At 40.4% G+C, this 20,925-nt stretch overlaps 1 protein-coding gene across 3 annotated transcripts in view; it reads left to right on the top strand.

Moving 5' to 3' along the window:
• Positions 1 to 6,104, top strand: part of SCN10A (sodium voltage-gated channel alpha subunit 10) — a 103,322-nt gene extending 97,218 nt beyond the window's left edge. For all 3 annotated transcript variants that reach the window (XM_026496747.3, XM_026496748.3, XM_026496749.3), the window contains 2 exons: positions 1,874 to 2,144; positions 4,897 to 6,104. In XM_026496747.3, coding sequence (XP_026352532.1) covers positions 1,874 to 2,144; positions 4,897 to 6,104 — 1,479 coding nt within the window. The remainder of the gene's footprint in view (positions 1 to 1,873; positions 2,145 to 4,896) is intronic.
• The last annotated feature ends 14,821 nt before the right edge of the window (positions 6,105 to 20,925 follow it).

The raw sequence follows: 20,925 nt of genomic DNA on the forward strand, positions 1-20,925 counted from the left end.
AACAGGGTAGCAACCTCTCCCCACCAGGAAGAAAAAAGCTAGACCCAACTTCTGTCACAGCCCTTCTCCCCACTGTCTGCTTTGTAGCTCCTGTGAGCTCCCTGGTGAGACTCATGACAGGGTCCTCTTTGCCTCTACTTATACAGAGCCCAGCACATAGTGTACATTCAGTAAGTGCCCGTTGTATACAATAGAGTAGTCTTCTAATTTTATTTGAGGTGTGGGTAATTCAGAGCTGTCCATTCTGTCATCCATTTATTCATCTATTTATTGAGCATCTATTGCATGCCAAGTACTCTGCAGACACTGGGGATAGATCAGTGAGCAACACATACAAAGTTCCTGCTCTCAAAGAGACTATAGTCCTGTGACATAGGGGAAAAATAGCAAAAATCACACACATACCAATTCACAGGTTGGAGAGATTCCTAGAGAGAAAGAATGGGATGAAGAGCAAAGGGTGCTTAGGACAAGGGAAAAAGAAGAGCCAGGAAGGCAAGAAAAGAACCAGGGAAGTAAGGCATGATGGAGACTCAGAAAGGAGAGTTTCAAGGTGGCAGCAATGCCAAACAGGTGTCTTTGGACTTACATTCTGGAGGTCATTGGTGATCTTAAAGAGAACCATCTCAGTGGCAGGATGGGAACAAAAGCCAGGTGAGGGTGAATCGAGGAGTGAGTGGGAAAAAGTGATTGCACAAAATGCCTTCAAGAACTTGGCTGTGAAAGTGGGGGGAGAAGTACGGCGATAGCTGGAAGAAGATGTAAGGTTCAGGAAGATTTTTCTTTAAGATAGGAACAGCTAGATCATTAGAGATTTAGCTAAGGAACCAAGAGATAGTAGCAAAGAGTGGGCAAGTCTAGCCAAAAACCTCACTCCTCAGTAATGAAGCTGAAGGACCAGGAGGTTTGTAGGTGGCAGCAATGAAGAAGAGGTGAAGATGAACTACCTAGAAGACACAAGCTTCAAAGGAGGAGGGTTTTGCAAGATGCAGGAGGAGCAGAGGTCCAGAAGTTACAGTGGGAAACAAGAAGGACTCCTGGCCTACCCTCTTGCCCTGGAGTGGGGGGAAATGAGCAGCCACTGAGTTTGTAGTTCTTGAACTCATGTTATACAGGCACAATGGGAACACAATGTTAAATAACATATGGTGCCATCCTTAAAAGACCTCACTATGTAGTAGAGAAGAAAAGCACACATGAAATGCTAGAACTCAAGACTTACTATAAAGGCTTTGGGAGGAAAGAGGAAATAGGCAATGTGGTGTGATGTGATTAGGTGATTAGGGAGATCTCCCTGGAAGGAGTGGGGCTTAAGAAAAGTGGATCACTCAAGACTATTGGGATTCAGATAGCAAAGAGATGGGATGGGAAGAACTTGCAAATGGTGCACCAGCAAGGAAAAAGTGCCTGGTGACTTCAAGGGGGTGGGAAAGGCAATGAGGAGAATCACTGAATTGAGGCACTGAAGTAGAATCAACCAAGAATAAGATTTTGGAAGGAGTTGGGGCACCTGGGTGGCTCAGTCATTAAGCATCTGCCTTCAGCTCAGGGTGTGATGCCAGGGTCCTGGGATTGAGCCCTGCATCGGGCTCCCTGCTCCACTGGGAGCCTGCTTCTTCCTCTCCCACTCCCCCTGCTTGTGATCCCTCTCTCGCTGGCTGTCTCTCTCTCTCTGTCAAATAAATAAATAAAATCTTAAAAAAAAAAAAAGATCTTGGAAGGAGTAAAGACAGGACTTGGCTTCTGTTTGGATGTGGTGTGAGGAAGATAAGAGAGAGATTTTAGGAAGCCATCTATGGAGAATACAGCCTCTCCAGATGCCTCTTGTATGTTGGCCAGAAAGGCCCTGATGGACCATCTCTTGTTTTCTCAGAACAAGTACCAGGGCTTTGTCTTTGACATTGTGACCAGACAAGCTTTCGACATTGTTATCATGGTCCTCATCTGCCTCAACATGATCACCATGATGGTGGAGACTGATGAGCAGAGTGAAGAAAAGACAAAAATTCTTAACAAAATCAATCAGTTCTTTGTGGCTGTCTTCACGGGCGAGTGTGTCATGAAGATGTTCGCCTTGCGGCATTACTACTTCACCAATGGCTGGAATGTGTTTGACTTCATCGTCGTGGTCCTCTCCATTGGGAGTAAGTGGGCTTACACGTGGTGGGGAAGCCCAGCTTCTACTTGGGGTTGCTTGGGGTTTTTTTCAAAACCAAGAGGGCAACAACAAACTTTTTCAATATACATTATATGTTAGAGGAGCCTAGTATTTGCTGCTTTCCGAGAGGAGGAGATTTAAAATGCCCCTTGTCCTCTCTGTGAAATGGAGAGTTTCCATTGGCCTTCCCCATGCTGTCACAAAATGTTTTTAGGCACTTGCTGTGTGCATAGCCCATTGCCTGAACTTTGGGGCTGATAGGGACAATCACTCCTCCAGAGAATATAAGATGATGGAGTTTCCAGTGGGCCTTATCTTGATGGTCTTCAAAGAGGAGAATGGGTGATATGATGTGAGGTGAGTCATTAAATACTTTCTGGAAAAGGAGGTGGTTGCCAGAAGAGTGATCGAAGACTAAGAGTGTTCAAAGGAGATTCTTACGTCAAGGATCTGCAATTAAATCTTTATATAACTGTCCACTTAGGGAATGTGAGTGATAGACAAATCAAAGGATCCATGCCAAGAGATCAATGCTCTTAGAGGCTCTGGGTGTTCGAATGATAGGCCCAGTATTTGGGGGCCAATGGGTGTTCAGAGAAAACTTACAAAGTCAGAAGCTAAAGAAGGGAATAGAGCCACCACAGTTGAGTGCTTGCTGACTTCTGAAGACGGGGCTAGGCTCCTTGGATCTTCACAACAGCTCTCTGGAGGAGTGTTATTATCCTCATTTTATACATTTAAAGTTGAGCCTTACAGCTTAAGAAAATTATGTAAGGTCATACAGTTTGTTAAGGGTAGAGCTGAATTTAGACCAGGCTAATGTTCTTCTAATAAACTAGCTGCCTTCTACCAACAACCAAGAGAATGCCTTTAGCCTTCTTGTGCTTTAGGCAAAGTTTGGCCCTACAAAGGCCAAATCCCAGTGCACCAGCTTTACTTTGCATTATAAATATATCCTGACCTGTTATATCATGACCTGCTTACTTTTCATGTCAGAGCATAGCTGTAGATTTAATTTTCCATTGATTTACCATCAAGAGCTAACAGCATCTAAATACGACTTGGCAGCACTTAATCAATCTCCCTGCCCTGGTGCTGAAACACAGCCTTGGGTTGTTTATTTGTTTGGGAGGTTTACGTTTGTTTTTGTTTTCTGTTTTGTTTGTTTTCCTGTTGCTGCTGTTTTTTTTTTTTTTTGTAAGAGGTTTGTTTTGATTGTTTTCTTTCCAAAGTGAGAAATACTAAAGGTCATTTTGACTTTATAGTAGAGAAAAGAGCTTGCTTATGTGACTTCCCATATCAACACTACAGAAATAAAATATACTCAAAGTACTCCATTCTATGATGGGGACACCTTAACTACCAGCTCCTATGACCTACACAGCAACACCATCCACTGGTTAGAAACCAGTCATAGAGACAACTGGAAAACAAGTAAAAGAACCCACCTCTTCATCCTTCTGCCCTCCCTCTCTCCCTTCCTTCCTTCCCACTAGCAAGGCATGTATTGAGTATCTAATTGCTACAAGTATGAAGACTCATACTCCCTAGAAGTATTATGGAGACTGGTTGGCTGGCAGAATCTCAGTAGATTACACAGACACATAACACACTGTGGAAAAATATCCCAGTTAAACTTGCTTTAAGAGAGGGGCTTTCATAAAGATTTTATAATACAATATTATAATCATTTCCCAAATCTCTTCCCCCTTCTTTCCTCCTTCCAACACAATACTGTGACCACCCATATTCATATGACAAAAGACAAGTAGGGGAAAAGGGTCAAGGGAACCCTGGCAAGGAGAGAGAGCTTACCACCACACCCCTCACCATTTGTCTTGAGAGGTTTTGAATCCTGTCTGACCTAAAGGCCTCACCCAATCTCTCATGGTCCCAATAGGCATCCACAGCCTCAAGATCAAGCTTTACAAATCTTCAAGTTAGATATCATATAGGGAAACATGTACATTCTTCATCTTTCCAACTTTCTTCATAATTGGGGGTTGGCAGGCCATAACTGACCCTAAAAAAGCCCATCTCCAGGCCCTAACATAGAGTTCAAACACAGCTAGAGATGAAAGAAACAAATAAAAGCCATTATGCAGACAGCTGGCCATTCAAATCCATTCTACTTTAGCTGTCAGCAAGTTGCCTGACTCTTCAGGCCCCCTTATAATTAACACCAGGCTCTGTACAATTATCCATAGGACCATGTGCCAGGAACTGAGTCAATCTTCACAGTAGGAGATGGGGAGATGAATCACAGGGGATCCTGGCCTTCACAGAGCACAGGACCAGGGAAAGGTGGAGGAAAGACATGTCCCAATGCTGAATTCTCAGGGAAGAGTAGGACCTGTGTCATAAACAGAAACAGACAAGACCTGTGAACATGTGGAATATGGTGCAGCCGCTTGCAGATAAACTAGGCTGCAGAAGATAGGGCTTTGAACATGGAGGTTGACTAAGATGAAGACATTCCGGGTGGAGGGAAAGAAATATAAAAGCATGGTGGGAAGCATGGGACTTACTTGAGAGGGAAAAGTTTTATGCAATGAGCACATACTGAGCCCCTACTTTATGCCAACCACCATGCAAGGCTTAGAGGGTCCAGAGTCCTTGAATACAGATGCTCACGTGAAGATCCATACAGAGCAGAGATGAGAGAGTGTGATTGCAGCCAGCTTTGTCAGGGCTCATGCTTGCAAGTACTAATTAGATCATTTCTCCCTCCTCTACAGGCCTGGTATTTTCTGCAATTCTTACGTCACTTGAAAATTACTTCTCCCCAACGCTCTTCCGAGTCATCCGCCTGGCCCGAATTGGTCGCATCCTCAGGCTGATACGAGCAGCCAAGGGAATCCGCACACTGCTCTTTGCCCTCATGATGTCCCTGCCTGCCCTCTTCAACATAGGACTGCTGCTCTTCCTCGTCATGTTCATCTACTCTATCTTTGGCATGGCCAGCTTCCCCCATGTAAGTTGGGAGGCTGGCATTGATGACATGTTCAACTTCCAGACCTTCGCCAACAGCATGCTGTGCCTCTTCCAGATCACCACATCAGCCGGCTGGGATGGTCTCCTCAGCCCCATCCTCAACACAGGACCCCCTTACTGTGACCCCAATCTGCCCAACAGCAATGGCTCCCGGGGGAACTGTGGGAACCCAGCTGTGGGAATTCTCTTCTTCACCACATACATCATCATCTCCTTCCTCATCGTGGTCAACATGTACATTGCAGTAATTCTGGAGAACTTCAATGTGGCCACGCAGGAGAGCAGTGAACCTCTGAGTGAGGATGACTTTGACATGTTCTATGAAACCTGGGAGAAGTTTGACCCAGAGGCCACTCAGTTTATTACCTTTTCTGCCCTCTCAGACTTTGCAGACACCCTTTCAGGCCCCCTCCGAATCCCAAAACCCAATCGGAATATATTAATCCAGATGGACCTGCCCTTGGTCCCTGGAGATAAGATTCACTGTTTGGACATTCTTTTTGCCTTCACTAAGAATGTTCTGGGAGAATCTGGGGAGTTGGACTCTCTGAAGGCAAATATTGAAGAGAAGTTTATGGCAACTAATGTTTCAAAAACATCCTATGAACCAATAGCAACCACCCTCCGATGGAAGCAGGAAGACATTTCAGCTACTGTCATTCAAAAGGCCTATCGGAGCTACGTGTTGCACCGTTCCACGATAATCTCCAACCCCCCAGGTGTGCCCAGGGCTGAGGAGGAGGCTGTGTTACCCCCAGATGTTGTTGTATTCATGGCAGATGAAAATTGCACACTCCCAGACAAATCTGAAACTTCATCTACCACATCTTTCCCACCATCCTATGACAGTGTCACTAGAGGCCTTAGTGATCAAGTCAACATGAGCACATCTAGCTCAATGCAGAATGAAGATGAAGCTACCAGTAAGAAAGCAACTGCCCCTGGGCCCTAACGAGGACACTCAGCATGGACCTAACCAGTTCTGATGTGACCTTCTGCTCTGTGATAACTCTTTCCCACTAAAGGTGTCACCCAGTTACCACCTCACCAATGCATGCCACCAGTCACAGTGTCAGAACTGGGTAGAGAATGCATTTGGTGCCCACCTTTGGAGAAGCCCTCAAAACCAACAGGAGTCAGAAGCCAAGAGCATCTCCACTGTGACTACCCTTTTGAATTTCAATATCAGATGATGTATTCTCTTACTTTCCAGAAAATGTCCCTGGTCCTTTCATTTTAATTGTGACCAGAGCTTACATTTACTGTGATAAACTTCTCAGGACCAGAACTTCCAAAGATATACGGCAAGGATGTTGCTGAAGGTCCAAGTTAGTCCTCTGTGAAACACCACAGAGATTGACAATGTTATTTAGGATTTTGCATGACTGCATGTTGAGACCTGCCAGACAGTTTCTCCTGCCCAAGGTAACACCTGTGGTCTATGTAATGAAAGGCCTTTGAGATATCCATTAAAATTAATATTTTTAAAGGTATATCAAGACCAATGTTACATCTTAAAGCATCTTTTTTTAAAATTTTGTGATACTGACATGTGTCATAAATCACTTCTTCATTTTCAACATTCCTGATATTATTTTGCAGTTTGAGCTTGAATCTGGGTGGATCAGGAAAGAGCACTGTCCTGAAAGTTTGTTCTAATCCTAAGTATTCTACCAACTGCCATGCTACCTGCACCACACTCTTTCCCCTCTGAACCTCAGTTTCCCCACTTGTAAAAGTGGTGGGAGGTGGGAGACAAAATGGACACTACAGCCCTTGCATTTCTTTTTGTAGAACTCATTGGTGCTCTGCACCAATTTAGATAAGGAAAACACTCTCTCCTGAAGGTACAATGGCCAGACTTTTCTGCTGTGTAACTAAAGAGGTAGCTTTTCCAGAACCTGTTTCACATCTCATAGTCAGATTTTAAGAAAGATGGTTTTCACATTCCCCTTGGGCCAAGATTCCATAATTAGTATAATCAAAAGAAAAGGGACATTTTGAAAAAGATGATCTGAAAGATAAAAGGTATGGTCAATATTTTCTTAAATACATCCTACCAATGTTATTAACGACACAGTCTAAGCACAGGCACAGTCTAAGCACAAGAGATGATGGAAACTAAGCCCCAAATGATCGATTGGATTTATGCAATGAATGAAGAAATGGTTGTCAGAAAAGACTATTCAGGCCAAAGAATGTGGTGGGCCTTAAGATGAAGGAAAGCAAGGATTTTGTGTGACAACATAGGACATAAAGGATCTTAATGACAGCCATGATCTTCTATTAGCCTTTGGGACATTTCCTGCCACAATGACAAAGATCAGGTCAATTTGTTGACATATTTTTGATCACTTCATAAGATTTCCCATTTATATAATTACAAAGCCTAGAGACTAGTCCACCATACATAACTCATGGGTACAGATTTTCTGAGGTCTTGATCTCCTTTCTTTGTCATTGTTGGCCCATCAGAGACTGAAAAGTCTGTCAAGATGTTTGTTGGGATTTGTCAGCACCCACAGATGTAGGTTAATAAGACAATGATGGAATAGCTGAAGGCTGGGCTGTCCCAGTACAAATCAGATGTTCTCCAGATGTGTGGTTTGTATCTTAAGGATGAGTTAAACAAAATGGTTCTTCCTCACTGGTTCCACTGAACAAAGGAGAACAGATGTTGATGGTGCCACTTCTTCAACATCTAAATCCCATGCAGTCAATGAAAATGCCATCTAAGACAGCTGGATAGACAGAGAGCTTGGGGACTGGCTTATTTTTACATTATGTGGAAGAATTAAATGTACCCAATCATCGGACTAGTTTTATTAACTAGGTGATATTTTTCTCAAAGATATTCTTGATACATTTTTTGCCCCAGGCTATAAGTTGAATTGTGCACTGTCCCCCCCTCTCCCCCCCTCCCGCGCCAAAGAAAAGATATGTTGAAGTTCTAACCCATGGTACCTGAAAATGTGACCTTATTTGGAAATAGAGAGCAGATGAATCAAATTAAGACACAGTCATGCTGGATTTAAGTGGGCCCTAATCCAATGATGAATGTCTTTAAAACATGAGGGAAATTTTGACATAAACACACAGGGAAAAGAAAGCCATGTGAAAACACATACACACACATTGAGAAGGCAGCTTTGTGAAGACAGAGGCAGAAATTGGAGTGATGTGGTTGCAAGCCAAGTATTGCTGGCAAGTACCAAAAATTGGAAAAGGGCGAAGAAAGATTCTTCTCTGGAAACTTCAGAGACAGCATAGCCCTATCAATATCTTGATTTTGGACTCTAACCTCCAAAACTGGGAGAGAATACATTCCTGTTATTTTAAACCACCTAGTTTGTAGTGCTTTGTTACAGCAGCCCTAGCAAACTAACACACCCCACATTTTCTTCCATACAGTTGCATTTCCCAAATTATGATGGGAACCACTGGAAAAGTGATTCAATATACACAGCTCGCATTGCACAGAGTTTTCAGAAATTTATTCAGTGCAAATGCAGGCTTAGCCCTTGAAAATTTCACTAGATCTAGTTCCAAAGTTCATCTGGTGGTCCAATTACAAGATAGGAGCAAATCTGAGAGGTCCAGGGCAGATGGAGAGTCAGAGCTAGCTTCTCAGCCTTACCCATAGGAGATGGCACTGGAATCTCTCTGGCCCAGATTATGCGAGTATACTTAAGTGCTGAAGGGAAACAAGAGACAGAACAGTGGTGTTAACTGTATAAATATCTGGAACCTGCAGGATCCTTAAAATGTCTCCACCATAAACACTACCCTGACTTTTTTTTAAAGATTTTATTTATTTATTTGGCAGAGAGAGAGAGAGCACAAGCAGGGGGAGCAGCAGGCAGAGGGAAAAGTAGGCAGAGAGAGAAGCAGGCTCCCTGCTGAGCCCCTCCTCCATCCCAGGATCCTGGGATCATGACCTGAGTGGAAGGCAGATGCTTAACTGACTGAGCCACCCAGGCACCCCCTGCCCTGACTTTTTAATCCACTAAACTGTGTAACAGACAGACATAGACAGCCAAGAACATTCAGGAACATTCAGCCAACACAGATGGGAAGGTGTAAGCAGAGTCTTGGTTTACCAGAACATTTGCCTTAGGTGAGGTCACGTTCCAAAGCACTGGGGATGTAAAATTAGTAAGATACATCCTCAGCCTGGAGCTGATCACAGGCTGAGGTTTAATTTAAAAAAAAAAATTTAAATCCCAAGATTTCCAGCAGTTACAAGCTAGGTTATTTGAATCACCCCTCCTATTGAAAACAATGAAAATGCTAGATAAATACTAGACAATAATAATAGGTAAGTTGATGTGAGTCGAGTAAGGGTTTTTAAGCTTTACTTTTATTCAAAAGGAAAATAAAAGTTTGTATTATTATTAGACTTTGATAAGTTAAGTATTCATGAATTAATTACTAGGATTGTCACTAGTGAACAGAAACAGAGTATATTCCAAACTAGGATGGGAGAAACATGATAATAAATAATTAGACAATCAAAAGAGTAAGATAAGAAGGAAGATCAAAGAGAAATATAGAACAATAGGAATGAGTACAAAAGACAGAAATGTAGTATATTTGAACACAAATATATCAACAATTGAACTAAATGTAAATGGACTATATGCTGCAAAAAAATCAGCAAAGATTGTAAGACAGAATTTTAAAATTCCAATAAATAATGTTTGTAGAAAGAAACAACTAAAACCTAAGATTATCAAAAAGATAAAAAGAGGGGAAAATATATACCATGTAAATATTAAACAAGTAGCTGCAAAATACATGAGTTTTTTTGTGGTTTTTTTTGTCAAGTACTTAGGGAACATTTACAAAAATAGTCATTGTAACTAGACATAGAATGAGGTTTTGAAAGTCTTCAAGAAGTTAAAAGCATATAATGTGCTTTCTGACCATAATCTGATTTAGCTGAGAATCAATAACGAAAGGAAACAGACCAAAGCATATATGGACACTTAATATATGACAAAGATGGCATAACATAGCAGTTAGGAAAAGATGACATTTCTACAAATGGTAATAGGAAAATAGTGTTTTCATGAGAAATAAAACAAAATTGGACCCCTACCAAAAATTTACTTAAAAAATCAATTTCAGGTGTACCCAAATATGTAAGGCAAATCTATAAAGCTTTTAGAAAATAATAAAGGAAAATATCTACATGACCATGGAATCAAGAAAAGACTGATAAATTTGACCACATTAAAGTTTAGAACATCAGTTCATTAAAATAGATCACTAAAAGAGTGAAAAAGCAAACTTCATAATGGAAAAAATATTTAGAATGTTTAAACCCAACAAAAGTCTAATATTCAGAGGAAACTTTTATTAATTTCTACAAATCAATACAAAATAGACAACACAGTAGAAAAAAGGCAAGGGACTTAAAAAGGCATTTCACAAAAGAAGTAACCTGAATAATCAAGAAACATGAGGATGCACAACCTAATTAGTAATCAGAGAAATGCAAATTAAAACCATAAGGAAATACCACTACACATTATCAGATCTGCAAAGCTTTTGGAGTCTAACAAATATCAACTGTTGGCAAAGATGTTGAGCTACAAGAACTGCACCACTGGAAAGTGATTAAATTGGCACAATCATTCTGAGAAACAGTTTACTAGAAAACTTGACGATACATATACCCATGACTCAGGTTTTCCACTCTAAGGTATGGAGAAATCTATGCACGTGTACTCTAGGAGACATGTACAAGAAAATTTCTTAGCAACATTGTTCATAATGGACCCAAATTAGACACAACCTAATGTTCACCAGCAGCAGAATAAATCAATATATTGTGGTGTATTTTTACAAATGTAATTTTATGCAGTGATGAAAATGGATGACATATACCTACAGATGAATCTTAGAAGCATAATATTGAGTGAAAGAAGCCAGACATAAAACTACATATACTATGTGATTAAAAGAGTTTCAAAAACAGGCAAAAGCAAATATATTGTTTAGGAATGCATAAAGAAAGCAGATTGCCATATAAAGTTTAGGGTAGAGGTTCCCACTAGGGGTAAAGAGGCATTTGTGACTGGGTTTTTGGCAACATTCTAATTCATCACCCAGGTGGTTCTCTTTGAGTGTTGCCTTTATAACTAAATGTTAGGATAAACATGTATGTCTAACATAATTTTCTGTGTGTATGTTATATCTCACAATTTAAAAAATTAAAGACTTAGCTTAGACTCCCCTTCCTCTTCACAGAAGTAGTTACTATCTGCTACTTTAAATCATGGTGTTTCTATCTTGGACTTCGATTATCTGAGCTGAATTGTAAAAGGAGGAGTAGGAGTTCAATAGAGGCATACCTTGTTTTGTTGTGTATCACTTTATTGCATTTCACAAATACGTTTTTTTATAAATTGAAGGTCTGTGACAACCCTGCATCAAACTAGTCTATTGGTGCCATTTGCCCAATAGCATTTGCTCACTTCAAGTCTCTGTGTCACGTTTTGGTAATTCTCACATTTTAAACTTGTCATTATATTTGTTATAGTGATCTGTGATCAGCAATCATCGATGCTACTATAGTAATTGTTTCGAGGTGCCCCAAACTGTGCCCACATAAGGCAGCAAACTTGATAAATGTTGTGTGTGTTCTGACTGCTCCACCAACTGACCATTTCCCCCATCTCTCTCCCACTCCTCAAGCCTCCTCATTCCCTGAGACAACAATATTGAAATTAAGCCAATTAATAATGCTTCAGTGGCCTCTGAATGTTCAAGTGAAAGAAAGAGAGAGTCACATGTCTCTCACTTTAAGTCAAAAGCTAGAGATGATTATGCTTAGTGAAGAAGGCATGTTGAAAGCCAAGATGGGCTGAAAGCTAGGCCTCTTGCATCAATCTTTCAGCCAAGTTGTGACTGCAAAGAAAAAGTTCTTGAAGGAAATTAAAAGTGCTGTTTCAGTAAACACAGGAATGATAAAAGAACAAAACAACCTTATTGCTGATATGGAGAAAGTTTTAGTGGTCTGTACAGAAGATCAAACCAGCCACAACATTCTCTCAGGCTCAAGCCTCATTCAGAGCAAGGCTCTAACTCTCTTTAATTCTGTGAACCCTGAGAGAGGTGAGGAAGCCACAGAAGAATAGACTGAAGCTAGCAGAGGTTGATTTGTGAGGTTTAAGGAAAGAAGCCACCTGCATAACATCAAAGTCAAGGTGAAGCAGCAAGTGCTGGTGTAGAAGCTGCAGCAAGTTATCCAGGAGATCTAGCTAAGATAATTAATGAAGGTGGCTACACTAAACAACAGATTTTCAATGTAGATGAAAGAGCCTTCTATTGGAAGAAGATGCTGCCAGGACTTTCAGGTGAGAGAGAAGTCAGTGCCTGGCTTCAAAGGACAGGGTGACTCTCTTTAAGGGCCGATGCAGCCAGTGACTTTAAGTTGAAGCCAGTGCTCATTTGCCAATCCAAAAATCCTAGGGCCCTTAAGAATGATGCTCAATCTACTCTGCTTATGCTCTGTAAATGGAACTAAAAGCTTGGGTGAGAGCACATCTATTTACAACACAGTTTACTGAATATCTTAAGCCCACTGTTATGACCTACCGCTGGAAAAAAAAAGATCCCTTTTAAAATATTACTGCTCACTGACAATGCACTTAGTCACCCAAGAGCTCTGATGGAGATGGACAATAAGATGAATGTTGTCTTCATGCCTACTAATACAACATCTATTCTGCAGTCCATGGATCAAGGAGTAATTTTGACTTTCAAGTCTTATTATTTTAGAAATACATTTTGTAAGACTATAGCTGCCATAGATAGTGATTCCTGTGGTGGATGTGAGCAAAGTAAATTGAAAACCTTCTGGAAAGGATTCATCATTCTAGATGCCATTAAGAACATTTGTGATTCATGAGAGGAGATCAAAACACCGATATCAACAGGAATTTAAGAGTTGATTCCAACCCTCATGGATGACTGAGGGGTTCAAGACTTCAGTGGAGGTTGTACTTGCAGATGTGTTATAAATAGCACTAGAACTAGAATTAGAAGTGGAGCCTGAAGATGGGACTGAATTGCTGCATCTCATGGTAAAACTGGGATGGATGAGGAGTTGCTTCTTATAGATGAGCAAAGAAAGTGGTTTCTTAAGATGGAGTATACTCCTGAAGCTCTTTCTCTCTCTCTCTCTCTCAAATAAATAAATGAATCTTTAAAAAAAAAATGGGGCCCCTGGGTGGCTCAGTCGGTTAAGCATCTGACTGGTGATTTTGGCTCAGGTCATGATCTAATGGGTTGTGTGATCGCATCAAGCTCCACACTCAGTGGGGAGTCTACTTGAGGTTCTCTTCCTCTGCTTTTGCCCCTCCCCTTATTCCCCCACTTGCACTCTCTCTCTCTAAAATAAATAAATAAGTCTTTAAAAAAAAGATGGAATATACTTCTGGTGAAGATACTGTGAAGATTGATGAAATGAAAACAAAGGATTTAGAATATTATATTAATTTAGTTGATAAAGCAACAGCAAGATTTGAGAACACTGGCTCCAATTTTGAAAGAAGTTCCACTGTGGATAAAATGTTATCAAACAGTATCGCATACTACAGAGAAACCATTCACAAAAGGAAGCCAATAAATGCAGCAAACTTCATTGTTGTCTTATTTTAAGAAATCACCACAGTCACCCCAGCCTTTGGCAACCACCAACCTGATCAGTCAGTGGCCATCAACATTGAGCAAAAAGATGACTCATTGGAAGCTGGAATGATGGTTAGCATTTTTTAGCAATAAAGTATTTTTAATTAAGGTATGTACATTCTTTAGACATAATCCCTTTGCACACTTAATAGACTGCAGTATAATATAAACATAAGTTTTATATGCACTGGGAAACCAAAAAATTCATTTGACTCACTTTATTACTGTATTCACTTCATCTTGATGGTCTGGAACCAAACCTGCAATGTCTCTGAGGTATGCCTGTAATGAGTAATAAGAAAGGAAATTTTAAAGAAAAGGAATAGCAAATGCAAAAGACAAAGGAGATGGGATGTATAGTTTGAGTAAATGTAACCAAACTATTGTGAACCAAGCGCAGCAGAAAATGGAGGAGTGATATGATCTTAATGGGGATGAAATTTTGTATCTCTGTTCTTTTGGAAGGCATCATGGGTGATACTAAAATACTTAACAACCTGCTTGGCACAGGGTACCAACCAGGACTGACCATATTGCTAAATAGGCTTCTGGTGCCCTCCCCCCAACGTTGTGCCAGGCACTAACACTTCAGTTGTTGCATCAAGGAGAAGTTTAGAGGGAGGTCCCAAAAGAAAGACCAGAGAAGCTGGGGAAGAGGTAAGGAACACCTGAGGCAGCAGCTATTTACCAATCAGTACAGAAACACTTTGTTTTACCTGTGCCCACTGATGGAATATTATTAGCCCTGGTTGCAAGTGACAGAAATCCAACCCAAATTAGTTTATGGGAAAAAGAGAAAAAAATCTTCATCTACTAAACAGGAAGCAAAGAGATACAGTTGAATCCAGGCCTATGTGGATCCAGGAGTTCAAAGGATGCATCAGGATATTATCTCTCTCCTTCCAGGTTCTGCTTTCTTCTGTATTAGCTCCATTCTCAAGCAGGCTCTCTCCATGTGGTGGCAAAAGATTACTCTGCAAGTCCTTTACATCTGTGATATCAGAAGGGAACAAATTGAGACAATAGTTCTAGCAAAATTCCAAGGGAGGAATGTCTCTGTCCCAGATCATATCACATCCCTTTCCTTAAACTAACACCATATCCAGACATGCAATTCATTGACTATTCCTAGATCATATGCTCACCTTGGAAGCCACAAGCTGAGCTGGGAACAGTTCCCAAATAGAAAAGTTCTGTAGTCATAAGAAGAAAGAATGGATGAAAACAGGCTAAAACAATAGCTGTCCACTCTGTCCACCCCTGAGCCACCCGATATCAATACGCGTTCTACTTTCCAGACATGCAATATCAAAAACACCTTCCTAACATAATGTAGCTACCTTACATATAACTGCACTCTTCTCTTCCCAAGAAAGGCAACCCAGAACTTTGTCCAATTATTGCATCCAGCTTCAATTGAAGACTGTTTGAATAATAGATGAGCAAATCATGCCAACTCTACTTTCAAAACATATCAAGGCCTTTAAATTTGTGTGGAACCAGAAAAGGCCCCGAATCACCAAGGAATTGTTGAAAAGGAAAAACAAAGCTGGCAGCATCACAATGCCAGATTTCAAGCTGTACTACAAAGCTGTGATCACAAAGACATCATGGTACTGGCACAAAAACAGACACATAGACCAATGGAACAGAATAGAGAACCCAGAAATGGACCCTCGCCTCTTTGGGCAACTAATCTTTGATAAAGCAGGAAAAAACATCCGGTGGAAAAAAGACAGTCTCTTCAATAAATGGTGCTGGGAAAATTGGACAGCTACATGCAAAAGAATGAAACTTGACCACTCTCTCACACCATACACAAAAATAAACTCCAAATGGATGAAAGACCTCGATGTGAGACAGGAATCCATCAAAATCCTAAAGGAGAGCATAGGCAGCAACCTATATGACATCAGCCAAAGCAACATTTTCATGACACATCTCCAAAGGCAAGAGGGGACTTCATCAAGATAAAAAGCTTCTGCACAGCCAAGGAAACAGTCAAAAAAACTAAAAGGCAGCCCACGGAATGGGAGAATATATTTGCAAATGACACTACAGATAAAAGACTGGTATCCAAGATCTACAAAGAACTTCTCAAACTCAATACGTGAGAAACAAATAAATCATAAAATGGGCAGAAGATATGAACAGACACTTTTCCAATGAAGACATACAAATGGCTAACAGACACTTGAAAAAATGTTCAAAATCATTACCCATCAGGGAAATTCAAATCAAAACCACACTAAGATACCACCTTATGCCAGTTAGAATGGCAAAAATTGACAAGGCAAGAAACAACAATTGTTGGAGAGGATGTGGAGAAAGGGGATCCCTCCTACATTGTTGGTGGGAATGCAAGTTGGTACAGCCACTTTGGAAAACAGTGTGGAGGTCCCTTAAAAAGTTAAAAATTGAGCTACCCTATGATCCAGCCATTGCACTACTGGGTCTTTACCCCAAAGATACAGATGTAGTGAAGAGAAGGGCCATATGCACCCCAATGTTCATAGCAGCATTCTCCACAATAGCTAAATCGTGGAAGGAGCCGAGATGCCCTTCAACAGATGACTGGATTAAGAAGCTGTGGTCCATATATACAATGGAATATTACTCAGCTATCAAAAAGAATGATTTCTCAACATTTGCTGCAACATGGACGGCACTGGAGGAGATAATGCTAAGTGAAATAAGTCAAGCAGAGAAAGACAATTATAATATGGTTTCTCTCATCTATGGAACATAAGAACTAGGAAGATTGGTAGGAGAAGAAAGGGATAAAGAAAGGGGGTAATCAGAAGGGGGAATGAAGCATGAGAGACTATGGACTCTGAGAAACAAACTGAGGGCCTCAGAGGGGAGGGGGGTGGGGGAATGGGATAGGCTGGTGATGGGTGGTAAGGAGGGCACGTATTGTGTGGTGCACTGGGTGTTATATGCAACTAATAAATCATCGAACTTTACAATAAAAAAATAAATAAAAATAAATAATTAATAAGAAAAAAACAAAAAAAAAACATATCAAGGAGGGGAGGGGTTAAGATAGGGGAAGATTAGGGGACCCTAAGCTCCTCCAATCCCTGTAATTCAGCTAGATCATTATCAAAGCATTCTGAACACCTATGAAGTCAATCAGAGATCTGAGAAAAGAAATGCTGCAATTCTACAAATAGAAAAGCGACCACTTTTTGGAAGGTAGGAGGTGCAGAGACTTGAATCAGGGCGATAAATTGGAGGATATGGCAGTGGGGAGGAAGCCAGCTTAAGGAGGTTACCACAAAGTATTATAAGAAACAGAGTGCAAAATTAGAACTTTTAGAAATCTGCTACAGTGGGGGATGTCCCTGGCTTAAAGGTGGTCAGGTGGCAAAGCAGGGTGGAATCCCATGTGGGACAGAGTGGTCTCAGGATCCCCAGGGTCACAAGAAAAAAAAGGGTGCCTGAGTGAGGCAGGGTTCCCAGGCATCAGAGTGTGGAAGCTCGCTGAAAATAGTCTAGGCACTGGCTTTCTGCTCGGTGTTGCCATAAACTGTGAACCACTGCAGTCACACGACTGCTCTCTGATCAGGGGCCCAGCAAAAGGAAGAAGCACAGGGAGACCTCCCTCCCTCCCCTGGGAGGAATACTGTGGGTCTGAGCCACAGGAGTCTGGAAATTTTGGCAACATGAAACTCAGTCACGTGCCTGAGATTAAAACACTTGGTCATGGGGCTAGGTGAACACAGAGTTCGATGAGAATCTAGGGAAACAAAAGTGATTGACTGCTCTTCTGTGAGGGCTCACTGAAGAGTGGGGGAGTGTAAAATTTCAGCTCCGGGGCTAGAGTTTGGGGCATTGCCATTTTCATCCCCCACATCAATGCCCAAAGCCTTCAGGGTGCAAAACAGTGCCACATAGTGCAATCTGGAGCCACTTACACTGAGCCTGGCCCCCTGACAAGGGAGGCACAACTCCACCAGGGCAAGGACACTTGAGAATCAGTGCAACAAGCCCCTCCCCCAGAAGACCAGCAGGAATAACCTGCTAACACCAAGTTTACCGACCATAGAGAACTGCAAAACTTCAGTTCTTGGGGAAAACAGTATATAGCATTTGGAAGTTTTTAAATTATTCTTTGGTCTTTCAGGGTTATTTTTTTCACTTATTTTCTTATTTTTTCAATTCTTTTTTAATTCTTTTTTAATTTTTATTTTTATATATACCTTATATACATGTTTTTCTTTTTGGTTTCCATTCGTTTTATTTTATTTTATTTTACTCTATTTCTGTATAAATATATATGTGTTTCTTTCTTTCCTATTTTGGGATTTCTTTTAACAAGCAGACCAAAATGCACCCAGGATCTAGTATTTTGGGTTTTTTTTTTTTTTGGTTTGATTTTTTCTTATTTTGTTCTGTTTTTGTTTTCTTCTGTTTTGTTTTGTCTTTTTGTTATTGTTGGTATTATTGTCTTTTCTCTCTCTTTGCTCTATTCTTTCCTAGACATAATGATGAGATGGAGAAATTCACCACAAAGGAAAGAACAGGAGATAGTACTCACTGCCAGGGATTTAATCAATATGGATATAAGTAAGATGTCTGAACTAGAATTTAAAACAATGATTACAAAGAAACTAGCTGGGCTTGAAAACGGCATAGAAGACACTAGAGAATCCCTTACTGTAGAAATAAAAGAACTAAAATCTAATCAGACCAAAATTAAAAACACTATTACTGAAATGCAGTCAAAATTGGAGGCTCTAACAGCAAGGGTATGTGAGGCAGAAGAGAGAGTCAGTGATACAGAAGACAAAATGATGGAAAATAAAAAGATGAATAGAAGAGAGAAAGACAACTACTGGATCACCAAGGGAGACTTCAAGAAATCAGCAATTCCATAAAGTGAAATAACATCTGGCTAATAGGGGTCCCAGAAGATGAAGGGGGGGGCAGAAGATTTATTTGAACAAATTATAGCTGAAAACTTCACTAATCTGAGGATGGAAACAGGCATTCAGGTCCAGGAGGCACAGAGACCCCCCTCAAAATCAATAAAAATAGGTAAACACCTCAACATATAACAGTGAAGCTTGCAATTTCAGAGATATTTTCAGAAAGCAGCTCAGGACAAGAGGTCCTTAACCTACAAGGGTAGAAACATAAGGTTGGGAGCAGACCTGTCCACGAAGACCAGAAAAGACTGGCATGATACATTCAGTATGCTAAATGGGAAAAATATGCAGCCAAGAATACTTTATCCAGCAAGGCTGTCATTCAGAATAGGAGGGACAAAGAGTTTTCAGGACAAAAAAAACTAAAGGAATTTGTGAACAAATCCTGCAAGAAATATTAAAGGGGAGCCTTTGAGCAGAGAGGAGTCCCCAAAATAACAAAGACCAAAAAAGGAACAGAGACAATTTACAGAAACAGGGACTTTACAGATAATACAGTGGCACTAAATTCATATTTTTCAATAATTACTCTGAATGGAAATGGACTAAATGCTCCAGTCAAAAGACATAGGGTATCAGATTGAATAAAAACAAAAAAAAAAAAAAAAAAAAAAAGACCAATCAATATGCTGTCTACGAGAGACTCATTTCAGACCCAAAGACAGCTTCAGATTGAATGTGAGGGGTGGAGAACAATTTATTATGCTAATGAACATCAAAAGAAAGCTGGAGTAACAGTCCTTATATCAGACGAACTAGATTTTATTTTATTTATTTTTTATTATGTTAAGTTAACCACCATACAGTACATCATTAGTTTTTGATGCTGTGTTCAATGATTCATTAGTTGCGTATAACACCCAGGGCTTATCACAACACACGCCCTCCTTAATACCCATCACCCAGCTACCCCATCACCCCACCCCCCTACCCTCTGAAACCCTCAGTTTGTTTCCTAGAGTCCATAGTCTCTCATGGTTCAGACAAACAAGATTTTAAACTGAAGACTGTAATAAGAGATGAAGGATGCTATATCATAATAAAACAGTCTATCCAACAAGAAGATCTAACAGTTGTAAATATTAATGCCTCTAACGGGAGCAGCCAAATATACAAACCAATTAACAAAGTCAAAGAAACTCATTGATAATAATACAATAATAGTAGGGGACTTTAACACCCCACTCACAGCAATGGGCAGATCATCTAAGCAGAAGATCAACAAGAAAACAAGGGCTTTGAATGACACACTGGGACCAGACAGATTTAACAGATATATTCAGAGCATTTCATCCTAAAGCAACAGAATACACATTCTTCTCAAGTGTACATGGAACATTCTCCAGAATAGATCACATACTGCGTCACAAATCAGGTCTCAACTAGTACAAAAAGATTGAGATTATTCCATTCATATTTTCAGACCACAATGCTTTAAAACTTCAAGTCAACTACAAGAAGAAATTTGGAAGGACCACAAATACATGAAGGTTAAAGAACATCCTACTAAAGAATGAATGGGTCAACCAGGAAATTAAAGATGAATTTAAAAAATACATGGAAGCAAACGAAAATGAAAACATGACAGTTCAGAACCTTTAGGAAGCAACAAAGGTGGTCCTAAGAGGGAAGTATATAGCAATACAGCCCTTCCTTAAGAAACAAGAAAAGTCTAGGGGCGCCTGGGTGCTCAGTCTATTGGATATCTACCTTCAGCTTGGGTCATGGTTCCGGGGTCCTGGGATCAAGCCCATGTCATTGGGCTCCCTGCTCAGTGGGGAGTCTGCTTCTCCTTCTCCCTCTGCCCCCCCCCACTAGTGTTCTTTCATGCACTCTGCATGCTCTCTCTCTTTGTCAAATAAATAAATAAATAAATAATCTTTTTTTTAAGATTAAAAAAAAAAAGAAACAAGTCTCAAATACACGACCTAAATGTACTCCTAAAGGAGGTGGAGGAAGAACAGCAAATAAAGCTTAAATCTAGCAGGAGAAGAGAAATAATGAAGATTAGAGCAAAAATCAATGATCTGGAAATAAAAAACAAAACAGTAGAACAGATCAATGAAACTAGGAGCTGGTTCTTTGAAAGAATTAATAAGATCAATAAACTCCTGGCCAGACTTAGCAAAAGGAAGAGAG

The sequence above is a fragment of the Ursus arctos genome, unplaced genomic scaffold, assembly GCF_023065955.2.
Source record: "Ursus arctos isolate Adak ecotype North America unplaced genomic scaffold, UrsArc2.0 scaffold_20, whole genome shotgun sequence".
Classification (NCBI taxonomy): domain Eukaryota; kingdom Metazoa; phylum Chordata; class Mammalia; order Carnivora; family Ursidae; genus Ursus; species Ursus arctos.